General features: G+C 37.6%; 1 protein-coding gene across 14 annotated transcripts in view; it reads right to left on the bottom strand.

Annotated features, from left to right (window-relative positions):
- The window catches only part of LOC127415646 (MAP/microtubule affinity-regulating kinase 3-like), a 102,243-nt gene that overhangs the window by 63,879 nt on the left and 21,046 nt on the right, over positions 1–17,318 (bottom strand). For 12 of the 14 annotated variants that reach the window (XR_007892969.1, XR_007892970.1, XM_051654430.1 and 9 more), the window contains exon 3: positions 14,151–14,204. Coding sequence is in view for 10 of the 14 variants with exons in the window: in XM_051654430.1 (XP_051510390.1) it covers positions 14,151–14,204 (54 nt within the window). In the remaining 4 variants the exon portion in view is untranslated. Of the gene's footprint in view, positions 1–4,879; positions 4,981–14,150; positions 14,205–17,318 lie in introns of those variants that run through there. The other 2 variants (XM_051654441.1, XM_051654438.1) reach the window with 2 other exon arrangements.

The following is a 17,318-nucleotide window of genomic DNA, read 5'->3' as shown; positions in this document are numbered from 1 at the left end:
GCAGCCATTTTAGCACTCAGTAAATTAGATATTACACTTATTCAGTAGCGTTTCCTTTATTATCTAATAAAACAAGGTACAACTGCTAAAATCCCACAAATAAAACTCTCCCCGAAGCAATGAGGTCATTCAGATGTTCCATCATAACAAGGCGGCTTCCTCAATATAATGCACATGACGTAGTGGATGGAAATGCGCAACGATTCCTATTTTCTTTGGTCAAACTTTTAGAAATGTGCTTAAATTTGAAACATTTCAATGGAAACCCAGCTACTGTGAGTTTAAGCCTTATTTTATTAGGATATACTGTATGAAATGACTTGGAAAGAGCTGAAATATGTCAAGTAGGATGTGCACATGTACTAAAATGCAATTAACCATTTAATTCTGTATATAGTTAGGATTGCAAAACAAAATGGCTCATTAACTTTTAAAAAGGGTGAAGAAAAATCATCCCATATGTTTTTTTTTCATGTTAAATGCCATATGCCCAATGAAACAATATTGACAAATTAATCTGTCACTTGGTATTGTGGCTAATACTAATACAATATTTGGTTCCATGTGTTAGGCTGGTAAATCACACTGTTTATGCATTTAATAAATTATCAATTATCCTATTCAGCCTATGTTATGTTAATAATTTTGCATATTGTTGGACTTGCAGTTCACGGTAATATTAATAAATGTCATGTTTGATTTTAAGGACATTTCAAGGAAACACGACCTGTGAAGTCTGACATGAAATAAAACTTTCTTACAGAGTGAAAGGCAGCCAAAATAAAGACATTCTTCCATCCTTGACACACAAACAGAACAATAACAAGATGAGAAAAGACACAAATGGACAAAAAAAAGGAGGAGAAGAAAGCTTTCAAGCTATCTGGGTGGTGCTGCAATTATTCTGAGAGGATGTGGTACAGGATGGGTGAACCTTACCAAATCCTGACACCTCTGCCCCCTTTCTCTCAAAACCAGGGTAGACCTGATGATTAAATGCAATAGGGACATGCTGCTTTAAAATTGTTCAGGCCATCTCTTTGTATGTGTGAACCAGAAAGAGGGAGAGAGTGTGTCCTAATATGACTGTGGCACATCCCTAACTGACTCGGGGGATTAGACTTGCCATCTGAAATATTACCATAACAAACAAGCGTCTAAGCCCATCACATAGACCCCTTTAATAACATTATTTTATCTTTCCTTCACTTTCAAGAATGTTTCGTGAATCTCACGAAAACTGCCAAAAAATGTCAAGTATCATATTTTTATTAATCATATATACCGTATATATACACCGTATATATTATATATATGATTCTTGACATTTTTGTATATATATATATATATATATATATATATATACAGTTGTGCTCAAACGTTTGCATACCCTTGGAGAATTGGTAATATATGTACCATTTAAAGAAAACATGAGTGAACAGGCAAAACACATTTCTTTTATTTCTTATGGGATTCATATTCAACTGTAGGTTATAACAGAATGGCACAATCATAAAACAAAACATGGCAACAAAGAAAAAATTAAATGACCCCTGTTCAAAAGTCTGCATACCCTTAGTTCTTAATACTGTGTATTGCCCTCTTTAGCATCAATGACAGCGTGCAGTCTTTTGTAATAGTTGTCTATGAGGCCCCAAATTCTTGCAGGTGGTATAGCTGCCCATTCGTCTTGGCAAAATGCCTCCAGGTCATGCAAAGTCTTTGGTCGTCTTGCATGAACTGCACTTTTGAGATCTCCCCAGAGTGGCTCGATGATATTAAGGTCAGGAGACTGTGATGGCCACTCCAGAACCTTCACCTTTTTCTGCTGTAACCACTGGAGGGTCAGCTTGGCCTTGTGCTTAGGGACACTGTCGTGCTGGAAAGTCCAAGAGCGTCCCATGTGCAGCTTTCGTGCAGAAGAATGCAAACTGTCTGGCAGTATTTTCTGATAACATGCTGCGTTCATCTTGCCATCAATTTTCACAAGATTCCCCGTGCCTTTAGAGCTCACACCCCCCCAACACATCAGTGAACCACCACCATGCTTCACAGTGGGGATGGTATTCTTTTCACTATAGGCCTTGTTGACCCCTCTCCAAACATAGCGCTTATGGTTGTGACCATAAAGCTCTATTTTGGTCTCGTCACTCCAAATTACAGTGAGCCAGAAGCAGTGAGACGTGTCGAGGTGTTGTCGGATATATTGTAACTGGGCTTTTTTGTGGTATTGGCGCAGTAAAGGCTTCTTTCTGGCAACTCAACCATGCAACTCATTTTTGTTCAAGTATCGTCGTATTGTGCTCCTTGAAACAACCACACCATCTTTTTCCAGAGCAGCCTGTATTTCTCCTGAGGTAACCTGTGGGCTTTTCTTTGTATCCCGAACAATTCTTCTGGCAGTTGTGGCTGAAATCTTTCTTGGTCTACCTGACCTTGGCTTGGTATCAAGAGATCCCCGATTTTCCACTTCTTAATAAGTGATTGAACAGTGCTGACTGGCATTTTCAAGGCTTTGGATATCTTTTTATATCCTTTTCCATCTATATAAAGTTCCATTACCTTGTTACGCAGGTCTTTTGACAGTTCTTTTCTGCTCCCCATGGCTCAGTATCTAGCCTGCTCAGTGCATCCATGTGAGAGCTAACAAACTCATAGACTATTTATACACAGACACTAATTGCAATTTAAAAAACCACAGGTGTAGGAAATTAACTTTTAATTGTCATTTAAACCTGTGTGTGTCACCTTGTGTGTCTGTAACAAGGCCAAACATTCAAAAGGTATGTAAACTTTTGATCAGGGCCATTTGGGTGATTTCTGTTATCATTATGATTTAAAAAGGAGCCATACAACTATGTGATAATAAATGGCTTCATATGATCACTATCCTTAAATAAAAGACAGTTTTGTTGCATGATCAGTCATATTTTCAAAATCATTGCCAAAATTTCACAAATTCTGCCAGGGTATGCAAACTTTTGAGCACAACTGTGTGTGTGTGTGTGTGTGTGTGTACACACACACACACACACACACACACACACACACACATACATACATACATACATACATACATACATATATATATTACACACATATATGTATCATATACACACACACACACACACCCACACACACACACACACAGTTGAAGTCTGTATACACCTTAGCCAAATACATTTAAACTCAGTTGTTCACAATTCCTGACATTTAATCATAGAAAACATTCCCTGTCTTAGCTCAGTTAGGATCACTACTTTACTTTAAGAATGTGAAATGTCAGAATAATAGTAGAGAGAATGATTTATTTCAGCTTTTATTTCTTTCATCACATTCCCAGTGGGTCAGAAGTTTACATACACTTTGTTAGTATTTGGTGGCATTGCCTTTAAATCGTTTAACTTGTCAAATGTTTTGGGTAACCTTCCACAAGCTTCTCAAAATAAATTGCTAGAATTTTGGCCCATTCCTCCAGACAGAACTGGTGTAACTGAGTCAGGTTTGTAGACCTCCTTGCTCGCACATGCCTTTTCAGTTCTGCCCACAAATTTTCTATCGGATTGAGGTCAGGGCTTTGTGATGGCCACTCCAATACCTTGACATTGTTGCCATTTTGCCACAACTTTGGAGGTATGCTTGGGGTCATTGTCCATTTGGAAGACCCATTTGCGACCGAGCTTTAACCCTATGGGGTCTGAGGGTGTTTGGGGCCCTGGAGAAGTTTTGACATGCCTTGACATTTGTGCTTTTTTCAGTTGCTTAAAAACATATTAATGGCTAAAGTCTGATAACACTGTATTCAGCACAAACTGGGCTACAATAATATGTGAGCAACATGTATGTACATGTTTGTATTTTTGAGAAAATAACGTTTATGCATGGTTTTTGAAAAAACAAAAATTGTAAGTCACTGAAATAAGGCCATATAACACATACTAAATATTTGTTAACAATACTTTTGAGAACTGGATCTTGTAGCCTAGAGTTTTTGCTACAAAAATGATGTGAAAACCATCCTGATCACTCATTCATACAAAACAATATAGTCATTTAACTTTTGTAAGACACTTTTAGTGTTAGAAAGACCATATGCGAGGAGGCGTGGATGATCATGAATATTGATGTGATTCACACCTGAGGATACAAAGACCCCTCCCCTGAGAGAGAATGAATGTGAGACTTAATGATTGAATGTATTATCTGACTATACATTTTCTTCACATAAAGACTTTACTTAAAAACTTTAGACCTGCACTACCATTTAAGTTTATAGATCTGTAAGATTTTTTAAATGTTTTTAAAAGAAGTCTCTTCTGCTCACCAAGGCTGCATTTATTTGATCCAAAATACAACAAAAACAGTGATATTGTGAAATATTTTTACAATTTAAAATAACTTTTCTATTTGAATATATTGTAAAATGCAATTTATTCCTGTGATCAAAGCTGAATTTTCAGCATCATTACTGCAGTCTTCAGTGTCACATGATCCCTCAAAATCATTCTAATATGCTGATTTTCTAATATGGGCATATTTACAGAACATTTTACACATTTACACCCGAACAGATATTTGCAAGCACAAGCTTCATTGATGATAATGAGGCAGCATAAACACTTGTTAAAATATAATCTAAACATTCATATTATTTTTATATCATATTACATATCATATTTATATCATACAGCATACAATTTAAATACCTGCTTTAGCTGAAACATTTAAATGTAACTAAAACTTGCCTATTTGGACATATTTCAAACTTCAATACTCTGAATCCTGGCTGACAAGTCTGGAAATAGTCCAGATAGTAAAACATGTACATGTTTATATAAAATAGCATGTCAACTAATGTAAGTAAAACTAAATGACTTACTCATCCGGAATTGTATCCTCGGCTGGATCAAGTTGCTCTTCAAAATGTAAACGTTCCTCGTCGGAGTCCCGCTCTTCTTCTGAGGAAAATGTGAACTCTTCCTCACTATCCAGGACCATCTGTAGAGCTTCCTCACCTGTGTAGCATGCCATCTTCCAAATGCGCAGGAAAGTGAATGAATCTGATGATGAAACTTGATGTTTTTAAGGCATTGTTGTGGGGGGGCGTTTATCATTTGCATATTTGCATAAACTGTCTCAGCACATTACCATATGAATAGCGCGCTCTGTTGGTGGGTGGGATCACATTAGTGATAATTAGCTGAGCCAGGAGAAACTGTACGTCGCTTTGATTCATACAGATTACATTGCAGGAGAATATTTGTTTTAAATTTGAATTGTTTTATTTAAAAGTAGACATTTTAAGCTTTCTTTAGACATATGTTTCATGTTTGTCTGATAAGTATTCGCGGAGTTTCAGTTCATTATTGTGACGTGTTTCAGAAAGATGCTCGCGGAGACAGAGATGGCTGAAAGCGCACCGTTTATTTTCTTTATTTTACAAAAGCACAAGGTTTTGTTGTTATTGTGAGTGTACACAAATAAAAGTAGACCCTTTATAGTTTCTAATGATGTCTTACACTTATCTGTATGCCCAAAAATGACGGAGTATTTTAAGTTGTTTCCGCTGTTATTTGGAAAATATCCAGCAGGACGCGCAGGCGCATCCGTCGACCCCAGAGGGTTAACTTCCTGGCTGATGTCTTGAGATGTTGCTTCAATATATCCACATAATTTTCCTTCCTCATGATGCCATCTATTTTGTGAAGTGCACCAGTCCCTCCTGCAGCAAAGCACCCCCACAACATGATGCTTCCAACCCCATGCTTCACAGTTGGATGATGTTCTTCGGCTTGCAAGCCTCACCCTTTTTCCTCCAAACTTAAAGATGGTCATTATGGCCAAACAGTTCAATTTTTGTTTCATCAGATCAGAGGAGATTTCTCCAAAAAATAAGATCTTTGTCCCCATGTGCACTTGCAAACTGTAGTCTGGCTTTTTTAAGGTGGTTTTGGAGCAGTGGCTTTTTCCTTACTAAGAAGCCTTTCAGGTTATGTCGATATAGGACTCGTTTTACTGTGGATATAGATACTTGTCTACCCGTTTCCTCCAGCATCTTCACAAGGTCCTTTGCTGTTGTTCTGGGATTGATTTGCACTTTTTGCACCAAACTACGTTCATCTCTAGGAGACAAAATGAGTCTCCTTCCTGAGCGGTATGATGGCTGCGTGGTCCCATAGTGTTTATACTTGTGTACTATTGTTTGTACAGATGAACATGGTACCTTCAGGCATTTGGAAATTGGTACCAAGGATGAACCAGACTTGTGGAGGTCCACAATTTTGTTTTTTCTGAGGTCTAGGCTGATTTCTTTTGATTTTCCCATGTCAAGCAATGAGGCACTGAGTTTGAAGGTAGGACTTAAAATACATCCACAGTTACACCTCCAATTCAGTACACCTCCTATCAGAAGCTAACTGGCAAATTTGTCTAAAGGCTTGACATAATTTTCTGGAACTTTCTAAGCTGCTTAAAGGCACAGTTAACTTAATGTATGTAAACTTGTGACCCACTGGAATTGTGTATATATATATATATATATATATGACTTTGTCAGTTCGAACCAGTATGGCCATTCTCTGTTGACCTCTCTCATCAACAAGGCATTTCCATCTGCAGAACTGCCCCTCACTGGATGTTTTTTTGTTTTTGGCACCATTCTAAGTAAATTCTAGAGACTGTTGTGTGTGAAAATCCCAGGAGATCAGCAGTTACAGAAATACTCAAACCAGCCCATCTGGCACCAACAATCATCCATGCGATTACCTAATCAGCCAATCATGTGGCAGCAGAGCAGTGCATATAAAATTTGATCTCAGTGATTTGGACCATGGCATGACTGATAGTGCCAGATGGGCTGGTTTGAGTATTTCTGTAACTGCTGATCTCCTGGGATTTTCACGCACAACCATCTCTTGAATTTACTCCGAATGGTGCCAAAAACCAAAAAAATCCAATGAGTGGCAGTTCTGTGGATGGAAATGACTTGTTGATGAGAGAAGTCAACAAAGATAGGCCAACTGGTTCGAACTGACAAAGTCTACAGTAACACAGATAACCGCTTTGTATAACTGTGGTGAGAAGAACAGATCTCCCCAGGTTGGTGTTATTTTGACAGCACGAGGGGGACCTACACAATATTATGCAGGTGGTTTTAATGTTGTGTCTGATCGGTGTATATATATATATATACACACACACACACACACACACACACACACATACACGTACACATTACATTGCATTTTAATGGTCCTAAAAACAAGCAATTCCTTTCTACAAAAAAACAAACCAAAAAAAAAAATGAATAATGCACTGACTGAATGGTCAAATCCAGACATAATAAAGCATACAAGTGACAAACAGACGCAAAACGTCCTGGATGACGCAAGCACAAATGAGGTCACAACCAGCGGGACAGGCCCACATCACAAAATGCTTCCAGACTACAGAGATTTTGTTGGTTTGTAAACATTCCTGTGGGTTCGAGGAATCGCTCACATTCTCCTAAAAGCAATTCTGCCATCCAGGACAGCACATGAGAATTACCTACCCTTTCCTCATGACCGCACAAAGTAAAGGCTGTACCACCTGTGGACCACACCAAAAATTGGCGAGATGATTTCAACCCGGTCTCATAACAATTCAGAAAAATTAGTACGTGATGGCGAAATCCAAAAATGCAATACAAAACATACAACTTTTACTCACATAGAGAAAAATAAATGAAACAACGAACAATGTTATTTCTTTTTTTTTATTATTAAGTCTAACCTCTTACCCAAACCCTAAACCCAACCATGATTTTAAAAGGAAAATGAATCTAGTGCACCCTGAAAATGTCAGGGTTTGGAACGAGATGAGGGAAGCGTATTACAGGTTTATGACATGTATCAGTCATATCTATTGCGTAAATAAATATGAAACGATTAACCAAATTTGTTCACTTATGTTTCCTCTCTTAAAATAAAGTGTTGGATAGGAGGCTAGCAAAACTTTGATGTTTGTATTGTATTGATTTGAAATTCTGCTTGTTAATAGGTTGGCCTCTATGGGAATAAAAGTTGTACTAAAGACCTTTTCGTACAAGCCAAGTCGTAAAAACCTTGTACAAATTATTACAATTTGTCAAGAGGCTGGATGTTGGATGATTTTACCAAAGCGACGTGATCAAGAATACACTTTAAGGCACCATGAAGTCCCTTGACGAGCGCGGTTTTCTTTTCTGTGTTGCCGCATTTCATTTTGAAACAGGGAATTTAAGCTGGGCTTATCGAATGGCCCCACCCTTTTCGTACACAGCGAATACATTTTCTTTACGTCAAAGCCACGAACCTTCATTTGTTACTTGCAAGGCAGAAAGTATAAATGGGAGGGACATACTCATTCTAGACATCTTCTGATTGGACAAAAATCTGTGACGTGCAACATGAGTCGTCAATATTTTTTATCCATTTTCCCAGATAAAAAAAGATTGTGTATATCCACTAATAGCGCATTTTATTAACATTTAGGAGTACACTAGCACACAGATGACCTCAAACTAGTTCATATGAACTAAAAACCTCAAGACTCTTTCACAAGAGAGAAAATGGTGACTCATCCCATTTTCAATCACATTCTCTGATCTCGGATGCTTCTCATACACTAGCTGCGAGAAAGACACATGGCTGTATAAGAGTTTCTAGGATACCAGTGGCTGGAAATACATCTGGGATTGTGAACGGAACTACTGCCTTACATCAACACCCACGTACACCCACACGTATTATCTGAAAACATGCAATGATGACGTTAACACACTTGTACTGCTTCTTTCGGCTATTGAACACTCTGTGCTTGCATGCTCTCAACCCTGACTCGAACTCCGTTTGTCGATTGCCGATTCTAACCTGATAGACATGTAGAAAAAAAGATTAATTCTAAATGTGGAAAAAGAACAAGCACAAGAGGCTCTCAGCCCACTCTCGGGAGTTGCGTAAGAGGTTGCACCAACGCAAATAAAAATGGCATCAGTGAGAGACGACGAGGAGCTTGGGCAAGCACATAACTGGTCATTGTCTGAAAGAGGGCCCAAGGTGTGTGGGTGGATGCTGTATTTAAAAATTAAGGTTAATGGCAAAGTGCTGCATGCCAAATGAAACAGCAAGACAGAGATGTGTAAAAACAAACTCAGTATTAAGCGTAGCTATTTTCACTACATCGAATATCACTAAAGACCCTATAATATCGCTTGATGAGCTATATTCCCTATTGAAACAGAACGTTGGGGTGGGACATATCGAAGGGCTTATCCTTTTTCTTTTTTTTTAAATAGCCAATAGCCTTTAGTTTACGTCACATGTGTGAACCATGATTTGCTATACTTGCTATTTGGTTGCAGCTGGCTTTAGGGCGAGGGATAATTTCATTCTAGAGAGCATCTGACTGGACAAAAATCTGTGTAGTGGCACCATGTCATATATATTAGCCTTACATTTACATTTTAATGCCTTATTAGATATAATTATATATATATTTTTTAACATAAATATTAATTACAAGATAAATCATGGTGCTGAGACAGCCTCGTAATTTTCTTGACTGGCTATTTGCCCCCAACACCACAGAGTACATAAATATGGACCTACACAAATGGCTTACTTTTAGTTGTCTCTGCATGTTAAGCTGGGATAGGATAAAGTATATTAACTCTGATTATTTTAAACATGACTTGATAGGACCTCATTAATCAACCTCAGGCTAATAGAGGACATGACATCTTGATTGCAGACAGGTACAGTAGACCATTGCTGCAGATAGGGACCCGGGCCAGCAGTGGATTGCACTTGGGCTCAGTCACGCACAGTCTTTGTCCCGTGCCCCAAACTGATCACCTCCTCGTGAGACACAAACTAAGCAATGAGCTGTCAATCGCTCGCAAATGGATAACAGTCTAAAAATCAATGGCCTGGAAAAACAAGTGGCAGCTAATTATAGGAGAAAAGGGCATCCAGGGGAAGGGAACATCAGCACTCTCACATTGGCCTCAATGTGACAATGCGATCTATATAGTCCATCCAGCGAAAAAAGGACAGGGAGTGCAGGAGAATTGGGCTGGTCTAGGGCAGAGTAATGAACCTAAAAAAATGTCTCAACATGCATCAGCCTTTTGACGATATTGAATCGATGTATATCTCTCTACAGTGGTGGCCAAAAATATTGGCACCCTTGGTAAATATGAGAAAATAAGGCTGTGAAGAATATATAATTATTGTTTATCCTTTTGGTTTTTCATTCAAAATATTCACAAAAATCTATCCTCAAGTAGATATCAAACAATTTCAAACACAACACACATTTTATCAAAATTATTGGCACCCTTTTATTCAATACTTTGTGCAACCACCCTTTGCCAAGGTAACAGCTCTGAGTGTTCTCCTATAATGCCTAATGAGGTTGGAGAACACATGGCAAGTGATCCGAGATCATTCCTCCATACAGAATCACTCCTGATCCTTCAAATTCAGTGGTCCACGCCGGTGGACTCTCCTCTTCAGTTCACCTCACAGGGGGGACTGGGATGACTGTGGCAGAACCTTGATTTTGTGGTCAGTGAACTATTTTTGTGTTGATTCTGATGTGTGATTTGGATCATTGTCCTGCTGGAATATCCAACCACAGCTCATTGTAAGCTTTCTGGCAGAGGTCATCAGGTTTTGATTTTTTATCTGTTGGTATTTGATAGAGTCCATGATGCCATGTATCCGAACAAGACGTTCAGGACCTCTGGCATAAAAACAGCCCCACAAAATTAAAGATCCACCACCATATTTAACCATGTGCATGAGGTACTTTTCCATATGGCTACCTCTCTGTGTGCGCCAAACTTATCTCTGGTGTTTACTGACATAAAGTGCTATTTTTGTTTTTCGTCTGACCATAGAACCCGGTCCCATTTGAAGTTCCAGTAGTGTCTGGCAAACTGAAGGCACTTGAGTTTGTTGTTGGATGAGAGCAGAGGCTTTTTTCTTGAAACTCTCCCAAACAACTAGTTGTGAAGTAGGTGATGTCTGATTGTAGTTTTGGAGACTTTCTGACCCCAAGACCCAACTAATTCCTACAATTCTCCAGCTGTGATCCTTGGAGAATTTTTGGCCACTCGAACCATCCTCCTCACCGTGCGTGGAGACCATAGACACACGTTCTCTTTCAGGCTGATTCGTAAACCATGGAAATGGGTATTTTCAATGCTTTAGCTATTTTCTTATAGCCACTTCCCATTTTGTGAAGCTCAACAACCTTTTGTTGCACATCATAACTTTATTCTTTGGTCTCATCCATTGTGATGGATTACTAAGAGAATTTGGCCTGCGTGTTACCTAATATTTATACCCATTTGAAACAGGAAGTAATGGCTGAACAATTTCATGTTCCTTGTCACCCAGGTGTATTAAAAAAAATTAAAATATGAATGGGAATATACATCAGATATATTTTACTCCAATAATTGTGGCAAACATGTTTTAGAGAAAAATATTTAATAATGAGATTTCTCCCCCACTCCTCTAAATTAGTTTACTTCAATTAAAGGTTACATTTTTGTGAATATTTTGAATGAAAGGTCAAAAGGATAAACAATAAAGACATATTTTTCATAGCCTTCTTTGCTCATATTTACCAAGGGTGCCAATATTTTTGCCCACAACTGTATATTCATGTTTTTGCTCTGAAATGGCTTTTTTTTTTTAAAAAATGTAATCCAAAGAAACATAATTTCAACCAAACAGCCAATGCTGCCAAGCAGATTCACATTGTTAACATATTCCGCCACCGGACAGCAATTCCACATAAACTTCCCATCGCCTTTGAAGAAATGCAATGTATATGTTGTACAAAGTAACATTTATCTTTAAAATGGTCTCAATGGAAATAATAGGCACAACAACGCTGCTACAATGTGGGCCGCCATCTTGATTGTTTTGGGTTGGATGGATCACATGACTGCATCACAAGACAATAAAATAAAACGTCATCATTTTCAGCTATCTCCGATTTCCCTGTCGACACTACAACATGAATATGGCGTTTTCAAATTTATCCACTTGGGAGAGTGTTTTCAAAAAGCTCAGTTTTCGCTGGACAAAAGTGCCGTCTCAGTGTGGACGGAAGGCCAAATCGTAAAGAAAAAGATGCATTACCAAATGAAAATGTATTAGTGTGGGCGTAACCTTAAGCGTTTTCATCTATATGCACAAATATAACAATAAATCATGATATATAGCTATATCTACCTACATATAATTTTACGTAACCATTTTTAATGCTAAATCACAGTTTTGAAACAATCCATTGATGTACAGTTTGAACTGATCCACTGAGATGAATCAACTGTAATGATGTTCGTGCATGTTTCTTTTACTTGAGTCATGACATAGGGAAGGATCACTAAATGAATGACACGGTTTTGGGGAAACTTAATTTAAAAGCATTTATTTATATTATATGCTATTTAATATAATTTTATTTAAGTTATTATTGTAATATTCACACACTGTTTCTTTATTTTAAAATCACCAACAAAATTAATATAAATATGTTGTGAACATTTGATATATCAACCTTTCCTAGGCTGGTGTTTCTTCATTTTATATCGCTAGCAAACTCATTACGAGAATGTTGTGAATATTCAATTTATCGCTCTGCCCAAGGCTGTTATATTTTCCTATAATATCGCTAGCAAATTTATTGTGAATCTGTTGTGAATATTTGGCATACCGCTCTACCCTAGACAGGTGTTTCTTCATATTATATTGCTAGCAAAACCATTGCGAATTGTCGTGAATATTTCTTAAATTTGCATCACAAGCAAAATCATCAGGAATCTGTAGTGAATATTATATCTATTGCCCTGCCTTGGGCTCATGTTTCTTAAATTTATATAGCTAGCAAAATCATCATGAATCTGTCGTGAATATTCGAAAGATCACCTTGCCCTTCTGTATTCGATATATCGCCCTAGGCTGGCCACATTTTTGAAACACATAAACATCACATCAGAAGCAAGAAAACTCCAAAAGGACTCAAGCTGAGCAAAGCTCCTCCTCCACTGTCCCATCTAAGCGCTCTGCTTTCTGCTCTGGCATACGTGTAGTTATTATTCGAGCCGCTCATTCTGATTCTCGGCTCCTTCTATTATTAGCTGCCTCTGAAATCCAAGTCCATTGAGGGTTCCCCCATCAGCTACTGCTCTTCCATCATGCACCGCTCTGAACAGAAGTCCTTTTGATTTTAGGTCAGCATCTTGTGCTGATGACAATAATTGTGTCATCTAATACCAAATCAAAAAGACAACTTCAACAATTTTTATAAAAACATTCAGTAAGCACACAGTTCATCTTTATCCAAGCAACAGTCCCTCGAGCTAGTAAAAAGGTACAGCAATACTGTCTACTAGGCTAGGGCAGGGCAATATACTGAATTTTCACAATACATTCCTGATGATTATGTTGCCGATATAAAATTAACAACTTTGTTAAATATTGTGAAGATGAGAGCATGAGAACAAAGAGCAAAAAAATAAAAAAATAAAAAAAATTGCATTTTCGTGGATCAGTTCAAACTTTCCATTTCAGTGAGTTGATTCATAAATATGATTCAACGAATCACTTGCGTCATCACTCATAACTGTTCACCAAAGTCCCCTGTGCATTTTTCTTTTATTAAAATGTTTTATTACAAATAGGCTATGTATTGTAATATTGGTGCTCATAACATTATAATCTATTTGAACTCAATGGCTGTTTGGGGCAAAATGATGGTTCATATAAAAAAATAAATAAATAAAACATCCTTTTTAACCACTTTTCAGGGCAAATGTATAAATACTTAAGTAATACACAGTATATAGAATATCATCAAAAAGTCAGAATGTTGAGATGTATTTATTTTATTTTATTTTTACCCAGCTCTACTGTCTATCGCCTACTATCTAGGCCATATCTAGTTAATGTTTAATTCTCACTAGCAGGAAAAAAGGGTCTTTGTTCAGAGTTGCTCTGTCCATGCTTTTATTCTTAAATCAGTAAAAGAGAGGGTGGTAAAGGATAGGGGAGGAATAGAACTAGGGAGACAGGATTTTTATGGCTCTGTAGCAATAATAAAATGTTTACCTTTTGAAGGCTGGTAGGATTAAGTTGTGTCTTATCAATAATTTTTATGGCCACCTGCAGGAAAAAAGAAGAAGAAGAGAAAAAGCACATTTTACTGGCAGGATTCCGGGTCTCGCACAAAGCCTGCAACATACCATCAGTATGATGATTTTATTTTTTTATCTCAACATCAGGGTGAATCTCAAGAGCATATCCATTTCACCCCAAAATCCAAAAGAAAAACCAAGAAATTACATTTAGCATGTAGAAAATAAAGCCTATTTTCAGTTTCATTAAGAGTTTTTGCATTATGAGATTATTTTCATAACAATAAAGCACTTCTGACACCATTTTCTCATTACTGAAAATCCAAAAATAGTGAAATACTACTTAAAATGTGAAGTATTTGTAATGTCTACTATGGTATCGGGGCTCGGTAAAGGCCGATTTATAATTCTGCATCAAACCTATAGCGTAGCCTGACATGCACCTCTTCAAAAATGTAATTGCATGTCGCCTCGTTAAAGGGATATTATTAACTCACTCATTATTAACTCACCCTCATGATATTCCAGGTGTGTATGACTTTCTTTCTTCACCAGAACACATTTGAAGAAAAATAGAAACATTTCTTAGCTCAGTAGGTCCTTAAAATGCAAGTGAATGGCTTTTGAAATTCAAAAAATAAATAATCACAGACTGTCAGCATAAATGTCATTGATACGACTCCAGCGGTTAAATTAATGTCTTCTAAAGCGGCACGATTGCTTTTGGTGTGAAAAAGAAAAATATTTAAGTCAATTTTTTTTTTTTTACTTTAAATCATGCTTCTGGTTGGCAGCGGTATGCGCATAACGTAATCGCATTGGCATTTGAAACAGGTGAGAACTGAGGCACGCGTGTCACAGCCGGAAGAGCAGCGCGGTTTACAAATGAGGAGGAATGCTGTCAGGGCACAATTTTCCAGGACATTTCCAGGACATTTTAAGCACCCAACAAGTGTAATATTTAAGCAAAATCACACGCGTCCATTCTTTTATTTTGCCGTTTTTCTGTTTTATGGTAGTTTCTCACCTCCAGATAAGCAGTTTGCTCCATGGTCTATACGCGCTACGCACTTCAGAGTGCACTCTGTCATCTCACACACAAGTGCGCGCGATGATCACGATGAGGTGTTTTCAGTGTACGAGCGGACAGCTCTACACATTCATTTTGAAGCGCACATCACTTGCAGATTAGTTATTCAATTAAATCAGAGACTTTTTTTGTTGTTTAATTATCACATTAGGACATACCACAATTTTAATTTGATTAATTGTACATTCAAACATTAATTTTCATAAAAATATGTCATATTCCATGACATTCTGCATTTTATTGCTAATGCCATTTTTATGACTAGACTAATTCTGTGTTTTCCGCATACTACATGTGGTAACTGTGGTATAAGCTGACTCCGATCATTGAATTATAAAAAATAAATTCACATCCCGATGTATTAAGGCCAAATCACCATGCTGTGCACACCAACCCAGTGTGAATTAATTTTAAGAAAAAACATTGGTCCGACTGTCATCGTTGTCTAAAGTTTATAACTCACAGGGATGCAAACTCATGAGGGATGAAAAAGTTGAGACAATCACTGATCCACGAATTTGTTTTCTGTTTTTTTTTTTTATTTATTTATTTATTTATTTATTTATTTTTAAAAAGAATAAGCTAAAAGCACCAACTTGAGCTATTTTAATGATTCAAGTATAGCAACTTATCTGCACAATTGTGCAAAATTAGCTTTTTTGGCATGGCTTGCTACTGTTTCACAAATTTGTCAAGTTTTGGTAACTGATTGGCTTAGTGATTACTTCTGGAGATGCCACTAGGTGGCAACGGATGAAAGTCAAATGTGCAATGAGCGCGTCATTGAATCATTTTGAGATGTTCACGACCGAAATCTGCCAAGAGACTTTATAGTATCTAAGCATTAAAAGAAAAAAGCAGATCTACAATTTCTGTTCATTTTGTGAACTGCCGAGCAGTTGTCCAGAAAGATAACAACAATAGTCTAATAATAATAATAAAGAGTATCAATAACATCCTTACCTTCATATCTTGCATGTGAAATCTACTGACTTCAGTAGAATGTTTAAGCATTATAAGAACAAAGAAGATCATTTGTATCATTTTCCAACAGTATTTAAACTTCTGAGCATGACTTATCAGAATAGACAACAACAATAGCCTAACAATAATAATTTTGAATTTCAATAATGTCTTTTCCTCATTGTAAAGCGCATTTCACATGAATAGAGTCGAGGCATCAACGCTCCACTCAACGCCAGCATCAAGCGGCACTTTGCCCTTCACATGACAAGTGCTGCAGAAAGTGTCACGGAGGGGCAAATTTACAGTCTTGCCACGCAAGAAAGTGGGAGGTGTGCACAATAAACATTGAAAACATTTATTTGCTTTGATTGCAGAAAATAAAAACAGGACTTGTTTATGTTAACATCTTAGGGTTTTATTTTTTTGGGTGAATGTAATTACTGTAGTTCAATAACTGGGGTCTCTGGATACTCGGAAACGATAAGGTAATAATGAATTAAAATAAATTATGAGACATTCAATATCTTTTCATACATTTTAACAGTTTTAAAATATTTCTTGTAGCTTTGTACACTCAAAAGCATCATTTGTGAGGCAAAAACGTGTGTGAAAAACACTCTGGTGTGAAGTTGGAGCTGAGGTCACTTCATAGACTTCAATGTATTTGACGGCGCTGACGCGAGTCACGTGAAAGCCCCTCGACGTGTATAAACATTAGCCACTTTTACATATGAATAGCTCTTCCACCCTTTTCTTTCCGTGATGGACAAGGTAGACTCACATGCTGATGCTGAAGTAAACGAACAACATGCCCCTCTCTTTCAGTCGGTCGGTACATGTACCAGGACATTTCACGAATGCCGCTTCTCGCTGTGCACACACTGCTGTAGCCAAGCACACGATTGGCTTTAGCTGTCACCAATCAAGCGATCTGACACAGTTGGACCGCGACTGCCAAGCACAAGATTGGCTGCTGCTATAATCAATCACGAGGGTGTAAGCGCCTCTAACCGTTGATGTTGTTTCACAATCTGCAGCCACCGGCAGATTGTGTATTTGACTCCTATTCCGAGTCCCGATTGTTAC

The sequence above is a fragment of the Myxocyprinus asiaticus genome, chromosome 25, assembly GCF_019703515.2.
Source record: "Myxocyprinus asiaticus isolate MX2 ecotype Aquarium Trade chromosome 25, UBuf_Myxa_2, whole genome shotgun sequence".
NCBI classification, from domain to species: domain Eukaryota; kingdom Metazoa; phylum Chordata; class Actinopteri; order Cypriniformes; family Catostomidae; genus Myxocyprinus; species Myxocyprinus asiaticus.
This window is presented reverse-complemented; position numbering and strand designations above follow the sequence as displayed.